The following is a 14,913-nucleotide window of genomic DNA, read 5'->3' as shown; positions in this document are numbered from 1 at the left end:
TCCTTTAGAAGAAGGGTTCTCCCTCTAGTGCTCTTCTGTGTGTGTGGGAAATGCTTTTAAACTGCACACAAACGAAATATTTATACTCCGTTTTTTCACTGACTAATAGCCTCTTGGGCATTGATGGAACACACGAAAGAGCTGAAGCCAGGAGGAGTATCCAGGATGCAGATACAGATAAATTCCTAGTTAAACGAAAAATGCATTGCACTTAAGTGGAGGGATATCCATGGGATATCTAGCTCAAAGAGACAGCTAGATCCATCATTAACTATTCATGTGATTGAGTTTTCTGTTAATTATAAACTCGAATTCAATTGCATTTCTATGCTGCAGTCCGTAACCCAGTTTTAGGTTTCTAACATCAAAGCGTACCGCACATCAATTATGTGAATCGCAGCTCTAATTAGCTGTTAATAATATATATATTAACATTTTGTAAAATGGGCTGCAACACACACAAAGTGCATAAATCAAGTGGCACCACAATCGCCAGAGAAGAGGGAGGTCTGCCCTGTGCCACAACATTTGCGTGCCTAATGTGCATAAATTAATTACACTCCCAGCCCATGCAGGTGTGTGTTTCATGAATCTGTGTGTCTGTGTGTGTGTTGTATGTCTAAGTCTTATCGGTGGCAAAACTAACGACACTTTTGAACGCCTGATAAAGGGTAGCCTTTGACAGGGTAACAAGGGAACTAAGCTGACGAAAAAAATAAAATTCAAAACGAAACTTTTTGAACTTTACATCTTTATACAATAAAGAATGCTAGAGAACGACTGTTAGGGCTATAGGACATAAATTGAAGAGAGAATGTATATCAATTAAATATATGACATAATTTTCAGTCTTTCTTTTGAATTTCTAAGAAGACGGAGGCGTTCTGCAATTCTATTGATTGATTTCTTAATATTTACTGCTTTGGGTGCTTTCCCTTTAAATGCCGACTAAATCCAAGTGCCGAGTGTGCCTTTCTTCTAAGTGTTTTCCTCTTTCGAATGTTCACCTTTTCGTGTGTCAACTGTGCATAGCATGTGATGTACATATGTATATGTATGATGGATGTGTGTGTGTGTGTGCAAGTGTTGAGGTAAAAATAATTAAGTATGTGCCTGGGCTTCGGCTGGTGCCGTGGCTTGGCTTTGGTTTTTGCCCCACAACTTACCTTGACAACTTGTTAATGGCAGTTTTTCTCATTAATACTGTATTAATTAAAAACAGTCCGTGCCATGAGTGAAAGAGCACATTTGTATGTGTGTGTGTGTGAAGTGGCAGCAGAGCACCAAAGGCGAAGAAACAGCGTTAAAAGATGGGGAAAATACATATATGAAAGAGAATTATAATTTATTTTAATTATGCAAAGGAAATGTATGTACGTAAAAGGGAATCTCAAATATTAATATCTCACCGATATTCTCCAGCTGTCCGGGCGTGCCCCAACCTCCAGCAGCGGCAATCCCTGCCTCTCCGCCGAGGCCATTCCCAGCGGCTGTGGAGGCCTGCGCTTGGGCCTGAGCTGCCGCCGAGCCTGGTGCTGGGGGAACATAATCTCCGCCATCGATGACCACGCCATCGATGCTCGGCCCAAAGGCAAAACCGAATTCGGGCGGACGGATGGGAACGCTCAGCAGTTGCTCGAGCGTCTTCTCGCGCAGACACTTCATCAGATGCGCGTGCGGCAGGTCGGATGCACAGTTCACATGGTGGGCCACGATGGCGGCATATTTTGCTGGATTGCTGACCAGTGACCAAGGGGCCAGGCCCGAACCGGACATGAGAATGGCGCGATTGAACAGTAGGCCTTGGATGAGACAGGAGAATGGCAGGGATTGCAGGCGAAATGTATTATCAGAGATGAGAACACAACTTACCCTCTGGCACGGCCATTGATGATATGAGAAAGTGGACGCACGCCGCGCCAGTGCCATGTCCGGCGAGGGTTATGCTATTGGGATCACCGCCAAAGGCAGCAATATTCTCCTTGAGCCAATGCAATGCGGCAATGATGTCCATCAGGCCATAATTGGCCGGCAGCTTCGAGTATCGGTCCGTGTTGGCATTCAGAAATCCTGCAAATAATACACCGTTTTACCTCACATAATCGATGATTCGTTTGCTCGTAATGAACATTTAATCGATTTTGAGTAGTTGTGCAGTCAGTCAGGTCGGTCCTGTCGTTAGCTGCCTATTTAAAATGTCGAAACGCAATGGCAACGTCAGGCGACAGGCCACACTTTTTCACTGCAAAGTCACGCGTGCAAATCATGATGTCAGCACTTCCGTTTCCTCTGCAACGGCAACACCAGCAGAGACCGGAGGAGCGGGAACGGCAACGGCAACGACAAAAGAGTGGATTGAGCGCTCAAATGAGGTCGCCACTAATTTCGCCTGTGAATTTGAATTTGCACAGTGTTTCGGGGGCATACAGTGGTTGAAACGATATTTGTTGGGGAGGAGATTTGTAGGATATTTGGTATTCTCTTAGAATAGTCAAAACTGCTCTAAATATACAAAATGTTTGGTATTTTGCAATATTTTCCTAGTATTTCATGGTACTTTGGAATTTGAATCTGTGATTTGTGTTATTTTCTAACATTTTAATTTTTTTTTGCCACTTTTTTTTTTCATTAGGTAATTGATAAATAAAGAAATAACCGAATTGCCTTAGTATTTTTACGCGAATAATATTTTCCAGAAAGAATAAGTATCGAGTAGCTTTCTGATATTTTATCGGCTGAATAGTTATTTCTTTGAAATATCAATACATACATACATATCTAGTATTTTGCTCGTATTTTATCTCTTGAATTCTGGTCTTTAATATGGTTGTCTTTTACAATTTTTACTATTCTCTCTATGATTCTGCAAGCTCTCAAAGCTCTGAAAGATTTCATGATTTTTTGAACTTTCAATCCATCCCGTTCTTCGCGCGTCTTTGCTCCACAGTTTCCTGTGTGGATTTTTGTGTGCCTGACTGTAACTAAATTAGTTAGATTATGGAATAAATGTACGCCTCATTGCTGCTGCCATTGTTGCTGCTGCTTTAGTCCTTGGCTGCTGCCTCTGCTGCTGTTGTTCAACGGAAGTGCAGTTGATGTTGCAAGAGTGCTGCAGGCAGGCGTCCAGTTACGGGCAATGCCACTCGTTCTGGCTTAAAAGCCGTCGCTCTGCACAGTCGATTGGTTGGCGGCACGTTTGCCTCATTGCACCGTCGACCTCCAGTCCACACCACTCTCCACACAGAGTGGAGGAGGAGGCACTGCTGTCGTTCGTCGTTCGTCGTTCGCTGTCGACTGTCGTTCTCTGGTCATGCACTCAGCATATCAATTAGCATTAGGATTTGAGTGTGCAGAGCACTTACCCAGCACTCCGAGGCGATAATTTATGGTTACCACCAATATTTGTCCATAGCTTGCCAGAACGGAGCCATCGTACGGATTGCCGCTGTTCCATTCATATGATTCGCCATGGACAAACACCAGAACAGGATATTTTGTAGGATTTCCACTGCCAGAAGACGAGGAAGATGATGATGATGAGGAGCTGGAACTGCCACCGGAGGCGGAGCCACTGCCCGTGGAATCACGTGAACCAACTGCAAAGGAAAATCAAGAAGAACAAATATGTTAATTGACCGATCAATGGAAAAAATTGATTCTCCCTCCGTTGGGTGGAATTCCCGTGTAATATTTCAAGGGTAAATAATTGCACGAAAAGATTTACACGAACGACAAAAACCCACAAAACCGTAAAGCCCTTAAGCCCTGTCCATTAATCAACTGGAACTCTTGTTTCTACATTTCCTAAGGAAAATGCTTTCTCAGGTAAACAAGGCCTTAAATCAGCCATCAACTAGGCTCACAAAAACGTAAGACAAATGAGCGTCTAAGCCGGCAAATAGGAAAATTATATCCGTAAACAACTCTTTTCTTCGTCTTTTACTCGTCGTGTGACGAAAAGCCAAAGTCATCAATGGAGCAGCATCAGCAGGCCCTTCAGGTCTAGTGGTTCTCTCCTAATCTGAATGGACACGTTTTCCAGCTTAAGGAAAAGGCTTTTCTTTCGACAGGGAAAGAAAACAATCATTGGATTGGATTTCCTGCTGACGTGGGGAGTGTGTGTGCAGAGGATTATGCGGTACGAAGAGTGATATATGGGACTATATGGTATGGTAACCTTTAAGTACGAGGCATGGCAAAGTGTTTTAAAATTAAATATATCTGTTGCACTTCCCTACCAGACATAAACGATATCTATATTATGTCCTTATATGTATATTTAAACGACACATTTAAAGCACAAACTAGAAACTAAATTCCCAAAAAGAATACACGAAAAATGCAAACAGAAATCTATCCCACCAAGAAGGAGCAGAGGCTGCAGGGATTGCAGGGTGGCTGCATCTTTGTTAGAGATATGTACATACATATCGTCATGTATCTACGAGAGAGTGCATGGCTTGTATCTGACATCAGTCCCCCTCCCTCCCATCCCTCTCTAGAAGTATAACAAAAGCAAGCACATGGAAAGAGTTCTCTCTTCTCCTCTGTTCTGGAACAAAAGAACTTGCTTATCAAAGCGGAAAAAGAGTTGGAAAAGGGCGGAGGGTTGAGTTGGGTGGAGGGTTAGGATGTGGCTGAAGAAGTGCCACCAAACGAGGCACCAGGAAACCAAGTTACTGTGTCACTGACTTTTATAAATAGCGCGAACAAAGAGACTTCTCGTGTGGCAGACACAATGAAGGGAGGATGATGGCGAGGAGACGACTCCATAAAAACCTAACCCAAAATGGAGGCTGAGAGAATGAGAATCAATGTCAATATCTATATAAAAATCTTCACACTTTCAGGAGCTAATTCAATGGATAGCATCTCTGGCCATAAAGTGGCAAAATATTCTATGGATATGGGAAACTAGAATACACTTTTGTAGCGCAAGAACTTGGCCAAGTATTTTAACAAATTACCACACCACAAAATGGCCAACAATTTTGGGCCAATTTCTATATTAATTCTGGGCTAGGGGGAGGGGTCTGAAAACTTTACTAACTGCAGCCTATGAATGCCTTTGGTTTGCCACAAAAATTGGCCAACAAAAAAGGTTTTCGCAAAAGGGGCATTGGTGAGGGGGTGTGCGAGGCATGTTTCCACGCAACATGCAAACAGCATTTAAAACTTGTGTCGCTCTCTAAAAAACTTTTCTGCAAGTAAAAACTTTTGTTGTCATTTCAGCATGAAATGGGCGACATTTCTATATGTCTGCATGTTGCATGTGCCCCCAAGGAGGGAGAAATTAAACTTTTATGACTGCCCCCAAGAAGGGGCAAAAGGAGAAGCCGAAGAAAGTCAAGCCTGAGAAAGGGGATGTGATGTACCAGACACAGACAGAAGTTCAAAACCCCCCAAACAAATGTCGCTAGTTTTTCCCCCGGAAAGAAACTTTCCTCTGGCATAATTTTCTGGAGGGAAATGTAAATATTTTGTACGTATGACAAGTCGTGGAAGAGCGATGACTTTTAGGGCACACTGTACGGGGGGCGTGGGTGCCTTGTTAATAAGTTGGAACATGTTTTAATTTACATGGATCCAATGCGCGTCTTTGGGGAATCCCTAATCCTTACGCCCCTTCATTGCTGGTGGCAAGAAATGCCATTTGCCACACTATTTGGAAAACACTGGAAAGTTCTGTGTCTTTTGGGGGGCCATGTGCCGACACTTTCTGGCATAAATTTAATCATACATTCGGGAGTGATGTGGAATGTGACATGTCCCCAATTTACGGAATTGTTGGGAGGCATTGAGTGACTAAATGGAACTAATGTGATTGACAGGAGCATCCCCGACCCACCGCAGAAGAGTGAGAGTTGTCAACGAAGGGGAGAAAGTTTGAGCAAGAGGTTTGAAAAGGGAAAGTGAGTTTCTAAAGAGAGTGAAAGTCCAACAGAAAGTTTTTTGAACATTCCTGAAATGATTACGCATCAAATTATGTTTTTGCTTCAAGCGGAAAATTGTTAAAATTTGGAAAACTTTTCAATGCAATTTCTTGATTTTATGAATTACATTTTGTTAAGTGCCATGAAGATTGAGTTTATAAGTATTTTTAGGAACATAATCATGTATAAATGTGGTAGAAGAAATATATTGGAAATCCCTCACAAAAGAAATGTCTCTGAACAAAAATTGTCAGTATTCATACAATGCAATATTTTCTTTCAAACATTTTCTCCGAACACACACATTTCTTGTGTTTTTTTTCTTTCTTTAGTATTCTTTCGTTGTTCTCGCAATTTGTTTGATAATAAAATTTGTTGCTTTTGAAACTCATTTTCAAGAATTCTATTGCTTCTTTGTGGCCTTACCACACCCCACACTCAAAAACACACACTAGATCTTGCCTACCCCAACAAATAGAAAGAAAAACTAACAAAAAAACCAAGGAAATGCTAAAAAAAAAGAACTCAAGAGAAAAAGTATGTTGAGGCCTTGAGGCAACCCGAAAGACTAGGTGAAATCAATATCCTCCAACTCATTTTACTGTGGCGTCGTCCTCTTCATCCTCAAAACCTCTTTTGATTTCCTGTTCTGCCACCCCCAAACAATTGCTACTTGTGTTCGATGCTGGAAGATGCCCGTGCCCCACTGCCCCCTGCACCTTGCCACACTCACAACACAGAGAAAAATGTAGTTCATTTCGTTTTATGGTAGTTGCAAGAAAATTTCATTTCGTTCGAGCTTCAAGTTTAGTGTCGCCTTTTGTTACAGTCGAGATTTTGTTGTGGATGCTCATAAGTACAGTAAAGGTTCGATAAAGAGGACCCCCTAATGCTTGAAAATGTCTGAATTTGTATAAATTTCTTCAATATTTGAATAGATGTGAAATTATACAACTATTTGTATGCTGAGTTTTGCTAATTGTAATTCCTAAGCAAAGCGAAAACAATGCCAGATACTCTTATGGGCCTCCTAATTAGTTATTTTCTCTGCTAGTTTTTTTGAGTTCTGTCTCGCTTAAGGAGTCCCCACCGTATATTTTTCCGTATCTTCTGCCACAGGTTTTTTCCCACAATTTAAAGCGTTTGTCCAACACATATTCCCTGCCTCTGCTTTGCCTTCTCCTTCAATTTATTTTTCCTTTCGGATTTTTATCGATTTAATAAATTGCAGAGGCGCTTTTTGCTCTCTCTTTGTCTTCAATTTAAGGTTTTTTGCAGAGTTTTTGAGGAGTTTTATAGGTGACATAGTTTTACAGTCACGTAGTTTTCCATCATCCTTTTTTGTCAGCAATTTTGTCATTTGGACGAATAGTCTGGATGCACTTAATTCGTCGGGAAATCGTGAGCTCCTTAAGTTTTGATATTTACTGTATTTTCCGCTGTTTTTACCTCTGCATTTTTTAGCTCCTAAAACGAGTCTGTTGCTATCTATAAATTTACTCTGTTTAGATTTAAATTTCTTATTTTATTACTTTTTCTTAAGTTTTCATTTCTTTCGCTCCTTTTGTCGCCTTTCTCTATTTTTCAACTTTTCCGCACATTTTCTCTTATTTTTTCCTCCCTTTTATCTCCTTCTGTACTAAAAGTTTCCTCCTTTTATTTTTGGACAAATGCTTTCGGTTTTGTGCACAACTTTTGGCTTTTGGCTTCGAGAAACGAATGGTTTTCTTCTTTTTTTTTGGCTTCTCGGAGCGATCAGGGGTCAATGGGGTCAAGAGTGACGTCCAAAGATTAACAGGAGAAACATCTTTCTGGGGCTTCAACTTTTTAGACAATTGAATAATTCAATAGACAAGAACATAAATGGGAGGGCCCAAATGGAGATATCTGGTTGAACAGGGAAATGGTTTTACTCGGCAAATTCGTGCCGAAAAGTCAATTGAAATATCAATTAAACTTTTTGCGGTCTGTAGTTCAGTTTTTGTACCTTTTTATCCTTTTTTGTTTGATTTTCCTTTTAGTATTTGTTTAAGGCATGCATGAATGAGTGGGCCAATGCCTGAATGACTAGGACTGAATAAAAGCGTAGAGCAACTGCTGGAGAAGTTGTAAAACTTTCCCCCCCAACCACAGTTTATTTAAAGAAAATTCGAACTTTCGCCACATTTAAGTGTGGAAATATTACAGTAATTCCTCACTAAATGTCTCATCTAATCTTCCGGTTAATCTGTGTGTTCCGATAAGGTTAATGTACGGCACGTACTTGAGGAATATATTAGATGGAAATGCCGCAAGGAACCGCAAAGGAAACAAAATGTCAAAAAGCAAGAGAGCGAGCGATGAAAATTATGATTTTCGTCATGGAAAATGCCGGTAAAGACTCATAAATAAGTACCATGCCATATACTCCATCCACTCACTTACACTCTCACTCTCTTCCCTACATAAAAGCTCATAAAAGAAATATGAATGAGGAAGAAGAGAGCAAGAAGTGAGGAGGCAGAGTATGAAGTTATCACGTGGACTCCTTTACGCACATTGCAGGCCATAAATTACAAAGTACTTGGCCTGCGACCACCCGCACACGCCCACAGCCCATCCCCCTACAAAAACTCAATTTACATTCATTGTACAGTCACACACATGCGTGTATGGCCTCTTGCTTGCTTGCTTCCTGACTGATAAGCCCACAAAGTGAATGGGGGAAAATTCCAAATGAAAGTGGGGAAATCCCCCTGCACACACAACAACGACAACAACGAGGTGGAAAAGTCAAAGGGAAAAGGCAGCGCAGCGCCAGGCCAAGTGTGAAGAAAAAATTGTTGCATTAAATTAGGCGCCACAACAAGAACAACAAAAAAAGGTGAAGCAAAGGCAAAGAGAACGAAGCACGGACTACCCTTTAAGGCTTCAGAATTCTTAATAATAGATAGATGAATGGAATAATAAATAGATTGGTGTATATAAGCATATTGAAATGGTTTAATTCATTGATAGATAAAAGAAAAATAATATTATATGATATATTATTTCGATTTACGATGTTTACTGACATTTCGCACAATTGAATGCAAAGTTTCTTTCTTAAAAAGACATTAAAAAGAAAAGCCTGTACTGTCTTCGCTTGGTTCCATTTATGAAATTCTTCAAATAGCTTCAAACAGTCATCCTACCCATATTTAAAGGGTATAAAGAGCATCGGTAGCAGGCAGCAGCAGCAGCAAACTTTACGATGCGTCACTTGTGTGTGCCCCAATGCCCCATGCCACATTTAAATGCCGATAAATCATTAAAAGAAACATTAAAAACCATGGAAAGTGTGCGACAGAGGAAAGGAGAGTGGAAATGCAAATGGAAAATGTTTTCTACAAACTTTGCTTGATTTTTCCTTTTCTTTCCTTGCCGTTCGTTTTCTTTCATTTTCTTATGTTGTTGAACTTTTTATAACCCACAAAATACGAGTTTTATTGCAATTTTTGTGCGCCCCTTGGCAGGCGTCTGGCACTTCATAAAAACGTAAAATATTATGATGCCTAAAGACACAGTCAACAGCCAGTTAAAAATTGGATGAGTGATCCCCGCCATTTTCTAAGAATTTTTGCAAATTTTTTCTCTGGAAAAGCGCCTAATTTTTGAGAATTTTTGCGCAGAGGCGTTGAAATGTTAATTGTTTGGAAAATGTCAGGGATACATGGAAAAATGGATAGTCTAAGGCCGAAACACTTGTTACCTTTAGTAACCAGCGGTTAAATGCTTGTATGCCCCACTTAATGGAAAACCTGAACACACAGACACACACACACACACAGAGAAAGCCACAATAAATGGCCGCAGACACCAAATGGAGTTCCTTCTTCGATCGTAAGCGTCTGGGAAGCGGGATCTGTGGGGCCACTTAATCTTAATGCCTTCTACCGCTTAAATCCATGCATCAGCTTAACCCGAGGCTTAACCTGAAGTCAGTGGCAAGGCTACAGACGTGTGTGTGTGCGGCGAGTACGAGTGCATTTTAACGAAACCAATATTTGCGGCAGACACCTGGAAGAGAGTCCTAAAAAAGCGAAAAAAAATGGAATAAGGAAAAGAGCTTCTGGTCTGCTGCGCCCTGCCTTGTCCTGAATGTTGTTGCAAATTGAAATATGCAATTTGTCGTAAGAGATTTTGTGTGGCTTTGCCACTGACTGTAGCTGCTACCTCCTGCTGTGGCGTGGGGTTGGGTCCTGCCAGTCCGCAGCAGTGGCTGCTTTTTCTTTCTCCATTTTTCCATTTCGTATTATCGTTTAACAACATTATGTCAGCGTTCAGGCGTGAAAATGCTTAAGAAAATTGCACAAAAAATTGCACAAAAAAGTGTGTGCTCCGAAATCGAAGACCTTAATAGTTTTTCGCATTTTGCAGCTGCAGCTGCAATTTATGGCTGCCACACACACACACACACACACACACACACACACACACACACAAAACATAATTGCAATTCCAGTTACATTTTTGTGGCAGCTGTAGGAGCTATCATCGGACAGGACTGCAGCTACAGAGCGTCTCATAAATGTATCCTACAATGTCCCCGGAGAGCAGCGTACACCAGGGTGTATGCATAATGTGGCATCATTTTTATGCTGCATTTTAACGACTGACAGTCGAAGGAGGAAGGCAGGATATAATTGATGGCCTGCACATGGCAGCAGCAGCAGCAGGAAGGAGGAGCAGGCTCATCAATAACTAAACGTATGACGTATGCATTATAAACAAATAAGCAAAAGATACAAAATAAGACCATTCATTCATCCTCTACGACATCATCAATATCCGCCTAGATATCATCGAAAATTGTCAAAATGTTAATGGCCATCAAGTAGTTCTTCAGCGTATTTTCGGTCTTTTGGGTCTTTGGGTCTCTGCCTCTCTTCGTCTTGTAGCAAATTTATGTCTATTGCTACAACTATTCGAAGTATTTTTTTTGCTGCTGCTTTTCATGCTTTTCATGATTGATAAATTTACTTTTACTGCCTGTCGGCATTCCTTGGTTGCTCCTTCGTAAAGATTTTTACTTGTGCTTGGCCCTCTGTCTTTCCTTCTAGCTCTCTCTCCCTCTCTTATAGCTTCGTTAGTAAATTATGGCCACTTCCGTCGTTTTTGCTGCTGTCTAATAAACTGAAGCCGTCATATGTTGTGTATTAGTGTCTGCCAAAAGTATCTGTATATTTGTGTAGCTGTGTGTTTATGGGGGGAAAAAACTTCACTTTTGTTGTGGCCACTGCCGAGAGAAAACAAATTGACGTAAGTCGTGTGTAATTTATAATGAAATATTATATACGCTCGTTTTGGCAGTTAGGCAGTCAAGTGTACTCTGAAGGTAATAAATGACAATGTTTCGTGGGTGTGTGTGTCTCAATGATGGTTCTTTTCCTCTCACAAAGTATCTATGTATCTTTGTATCCTCAGTTACAGAGTGTAGTTCGTGTGTGTGTGTGCTGGCCATTTAAGGACATGAGCTAGAGAAATCTTAACGGCTTTTGACAGTTGATTTTGATTATCCAATCGATTAGACGTGGAGTTTCTTGGAAAAGAAAGCTCTGTGACTTTTATAAGGTGGAGACAACTTTTGAGAAAGGTGTCACAAATGTGGCAGAGTAATTAGCGGAAGTGAAAACTCTATAAATGAATAGAATGACAGCTTCAGCACACAGTCTATGCCTTTTTTTTATGGGTTTTTAATTGCTTTGAGGTCAAGCTAAAAAAATCAGGAAATCAGGATCGAAACAAGCGAAACTAATTTTAATTGCGAAATAAAATTGTTTAATCGTTTGCTTTGCTTCCATCTCTTCTTTATATTCAGCATGCAATGGCAAAAAGCAGAGACATAGCAAAAGCCCTATCAAATCCGATTCTTATCCGCACATCTCTAACATAATTAATCCCTTAATAATTCCCATTACGTTTTGAGTGATTTCAGTGATTTGCGAATTAAAGGTTATCAATACCATTTGAAGCGGCTTACATTATAAACTAAATAACAAACCCCATATACTCATATATGTACATGCAGTTCCATAAAACTGTTTGGTAATCCTATATTTATAATACCTTTTATCGACCATAAATTGTTTGTGTGTTTCACCTTCATTTGATTGCCCGCCAAACTATCAAAATGCAATTTTGTTTGCACTTAAAAGCCAAGATTATTATGCATGCATTTCCCTATCCAGAAGGCAGCAGCTCCTCATGGAATATTCCTACGAATACGAGGATACTTTGGCGGACATAAGTCAACTGCTCAGCTTTGCAGGGAGGGGTCTGGTCTCTGTGATTTTCGTGTGTGTCTACAAATTCGTGCCACACGGCTGGGTCATACTATATGGCTGGGATCTAAGGTACCTAATGCACTCGTAGCATGCAAAATAGCAGTCAGTAACGCCCTGTAATTAGACTCTGACACGCTAAGTGCACAAACACAGCCACTGTCCGGCCAAAGGAAAGAAAAATAGGAAGAAAATAAACGTATCTTATGGGGGAAATGCTTCAAGTGCATGCAATCAGAGGTAACTTTTCCGCCCTGTGCTCCTCCCTATTTGTTTCTCCGGGCATTTGCACATTTTCCATTTCAATTTGCACACACACATTTTTCCGCCTCTCAACAGGAACGTACGAGCCACAAAATGTTTTTACCTTTTGCCTAATTCCTCAAGAGTTTTTTCTTTTCTTTTTTATGTGGGTGCCATCATTTCAATTGCCACATTTGTTGACCCACACATCCAGGCATGAGGCAGCACTCAAGCAGGAATGGGCCAAGAAGGGGCAGCAGTATGGCCAATTATGAACTTTGACTTATCAATTTCTTGGAAAATGTCCTCACACACACACCGGACACATTTTGTTGGTCTCATTTAATGCGCAATTTAAATTCAATGCCTTGAATCCATTTGCTTTACTAGATGCCGTCCAGTGTCCGTTTCCTGACGGTGCGTGTGTAAGTCTTTGCAGGGCACATTCTTTGCTAGGGTCAAGTGGCTATTGAAAAGGTGAACTCGCTCTACGAACGCTTTTCCCAGAGATGTGACAAATTTTTGATGCATATTTTATACTATGTCCCGACTGTGGGCTTTCACTTCTGCAAAAACCTTCAACGACGACGGCTACGACGGACGATGTGTGGGTGGAGGATGGAGGATGGAGGGTTTTTGATAAAACAAAAATACATATTTCAGAGGGGGAGTTGGCTGCTAGGGGCGTTTTGGTTAAAAATAAAGGGGCCTTTCTCGCTTTAAAAGCGCAATTTTCTGTGTCAATATTGGAATATTTAAATTTGCATAAAAAAGGAAATATCAACAAAAACAAAGGCGCCGGGAATCGGTCATGTTTCGTTGACTGTGAAGTGCTCTACAAAGAAAGCGTGGGGTTGAACGAGAGCGGGCTTAAGTGGTCTTTGAGATATTATTAGAAATGTCTGGGTGGGTAATCGCATTGGTAGGCGGAATGGTATGTCAGCAAAGTGGATCAAAAGTGGAATCAAAGTTTTATGGTCAAAAAGATCTGTGTTGAATTCTGATAGTACGAGTTGCAGACAAATGAAATAAGAATGATTTATAATTCGGTTTCATTTATTATTAAACAATACTTTAGTTAACCGATCAGACCCAAAAGATCTTTCCATTTGAATATCGTCCTTAATGTTCTTTAGAATAAATCTCTACTCAGAGAAAAGGGTACGTGTATTCCCCCTCGTATATTCCCGTAACATGAAAAAAACTCTAAAGTGGCATGCAACATTGTTTTACTAGTAGAGGCTGAAGCGGCGTCGGAGGCTGGATGAGGAATGTCAGATGCACACTAGCAATCACACACCCACACTCACATAAAATGCCTGCAATAGCGGCGGGCGGCCATCAGCAGAAGAGACTTTGCTTTTCATACATATTTTGTAGATTTATTGATAGCACACACCCACACAGACAGGCAAACAGACACATGTGCATGTAGCGGGGGCACACCCACGCAAACACAAAGGCACACACAAAGATAAACGTGTGTATACGCACACACAAACCCACACAGATACACACAATCAACATAAACGCTTTCTGTTAAAGTCAATATGTAGTCAAGCGCTTCGTTTATAACACAAAAAAAGTTGACAAAAGTTTCCGACATTCTCCTTTTTTTCCCCCCTCCGCTGCTGCCTTTCTGCCTGCGAATACCATTCTTGTTTTTGTGTTTTTTTTTACTGCCCAGAGTATTTATGGGGTTTCCATCGTCACTCAATCGCCGAAGGTACCGACGAGTACGACTGCTGCTCGTAGGAGTAGATGTTGGATCCCAAAGCCTAGGAAATTGCAATCGCAAGCAGCAAATACAATCAGGCAACACAAACGCAGACACAATCCCATCAGAATGGGGAGTGGAAGGAATGGGACGATTTGATGTATGGCAAAGCCCTAAATGGGATATGATTTGTGCTACAAAAAAGTAGATGGAAAGAAAAGGGGCATGCTAAGACTATAACTAATTGGAAAGGGATTGGAATTAGAGTTTAAAATAAAGGAAAAAAAGAAAGGTGCGCCTTTTGAGGCAGAAGCATGTAATTGTTGAGTTTTTATAAGTACTTTATAGGAATAGAAGAGGAATACCAATTAATTAAGTGGAAGGACTTGAATGTCTTTTGACTTATTGGAAAAGTTTCAATTTCATAGTAGCCTGCTTTTGCCGCTCTCAGCTTTAATTTCCAGCCAATCCGTTTTTTTTCCTGTAATTTCTTTGATTAAAATACAAATTCCCTTATTCAAAAACATGTAAATTGCTCCAGATTCTTATCAAATAATCAAAAAAGATTAGAGCTCGAGTAAAACCTCTAAGTAAAAATCAGATTTAAACGGAAAAATTATGTATTTTTTGGCTGTGGCCCTGCCATGCAGCTTTTGTCGGCATTCATTTGAATTTATGGCTTTAGATTTCCTTTAGTTTGCATTTAAATTGCTTTTTT

The 14,913-nt window shown here is 40.6% G+C and overlaps 1 protein-coding gene across 1 annotated transcript in view; it reads right to left on the bottom strand.

Moving 5' to 3' along the window:
* The window catches only part of LOC117896147 (neuroligin-4, Y-linked), a 37,907-nt gene that overhangs the window by 9,908 nt on the left and 13,086 nt on the right, over nucleotides 1–14,913 (bottom strand). The window contains exons 3-6 of the mRNA XM_034804222.1: nucleotides 3,363–3,596; nucleotides 1,873–2,070; nucleotides 1,410–1,802; nucleotides 1,167–1,203 (exon numbers count right to left, since the gene is read on the bottom strand). Of these exons, the coding sequence (XP_034660113.1) occupies nucleotides 1,167–1,203; nucleotides 1,410–1,802; nucleotides 1,873–2,070; nucleotides 3,363–3,596 (862 nt within the window). The remainder of the gene's footprint in view (nucleotides 1–1,166; nucleotides 1,204–1,409; nucleotides 1,803–1,872; nucleotides 2,071–3,362; nucleotides 3,597–14,913) is intronic.

Source organism: Drosophila subobscura, chromosome O (genome assembly GCF_008121235.1).
Source record: "Drosophila subobscura isolate 14011-0131.10 chromosome O, UCBerk_Dsub_1.0, whole genome shotgun sequence".
NCBI lineage: Eukaryota > Metazoa > Arthropoda > Insecta > Diptera > Drosophilidae > Drosophila > Drosophila subobscura.
The sequence above is the reverse complement of the archived record's forward strand: the minus strand, read 5'-3'. Positions and strand labels throughout refer to the sequence as shown.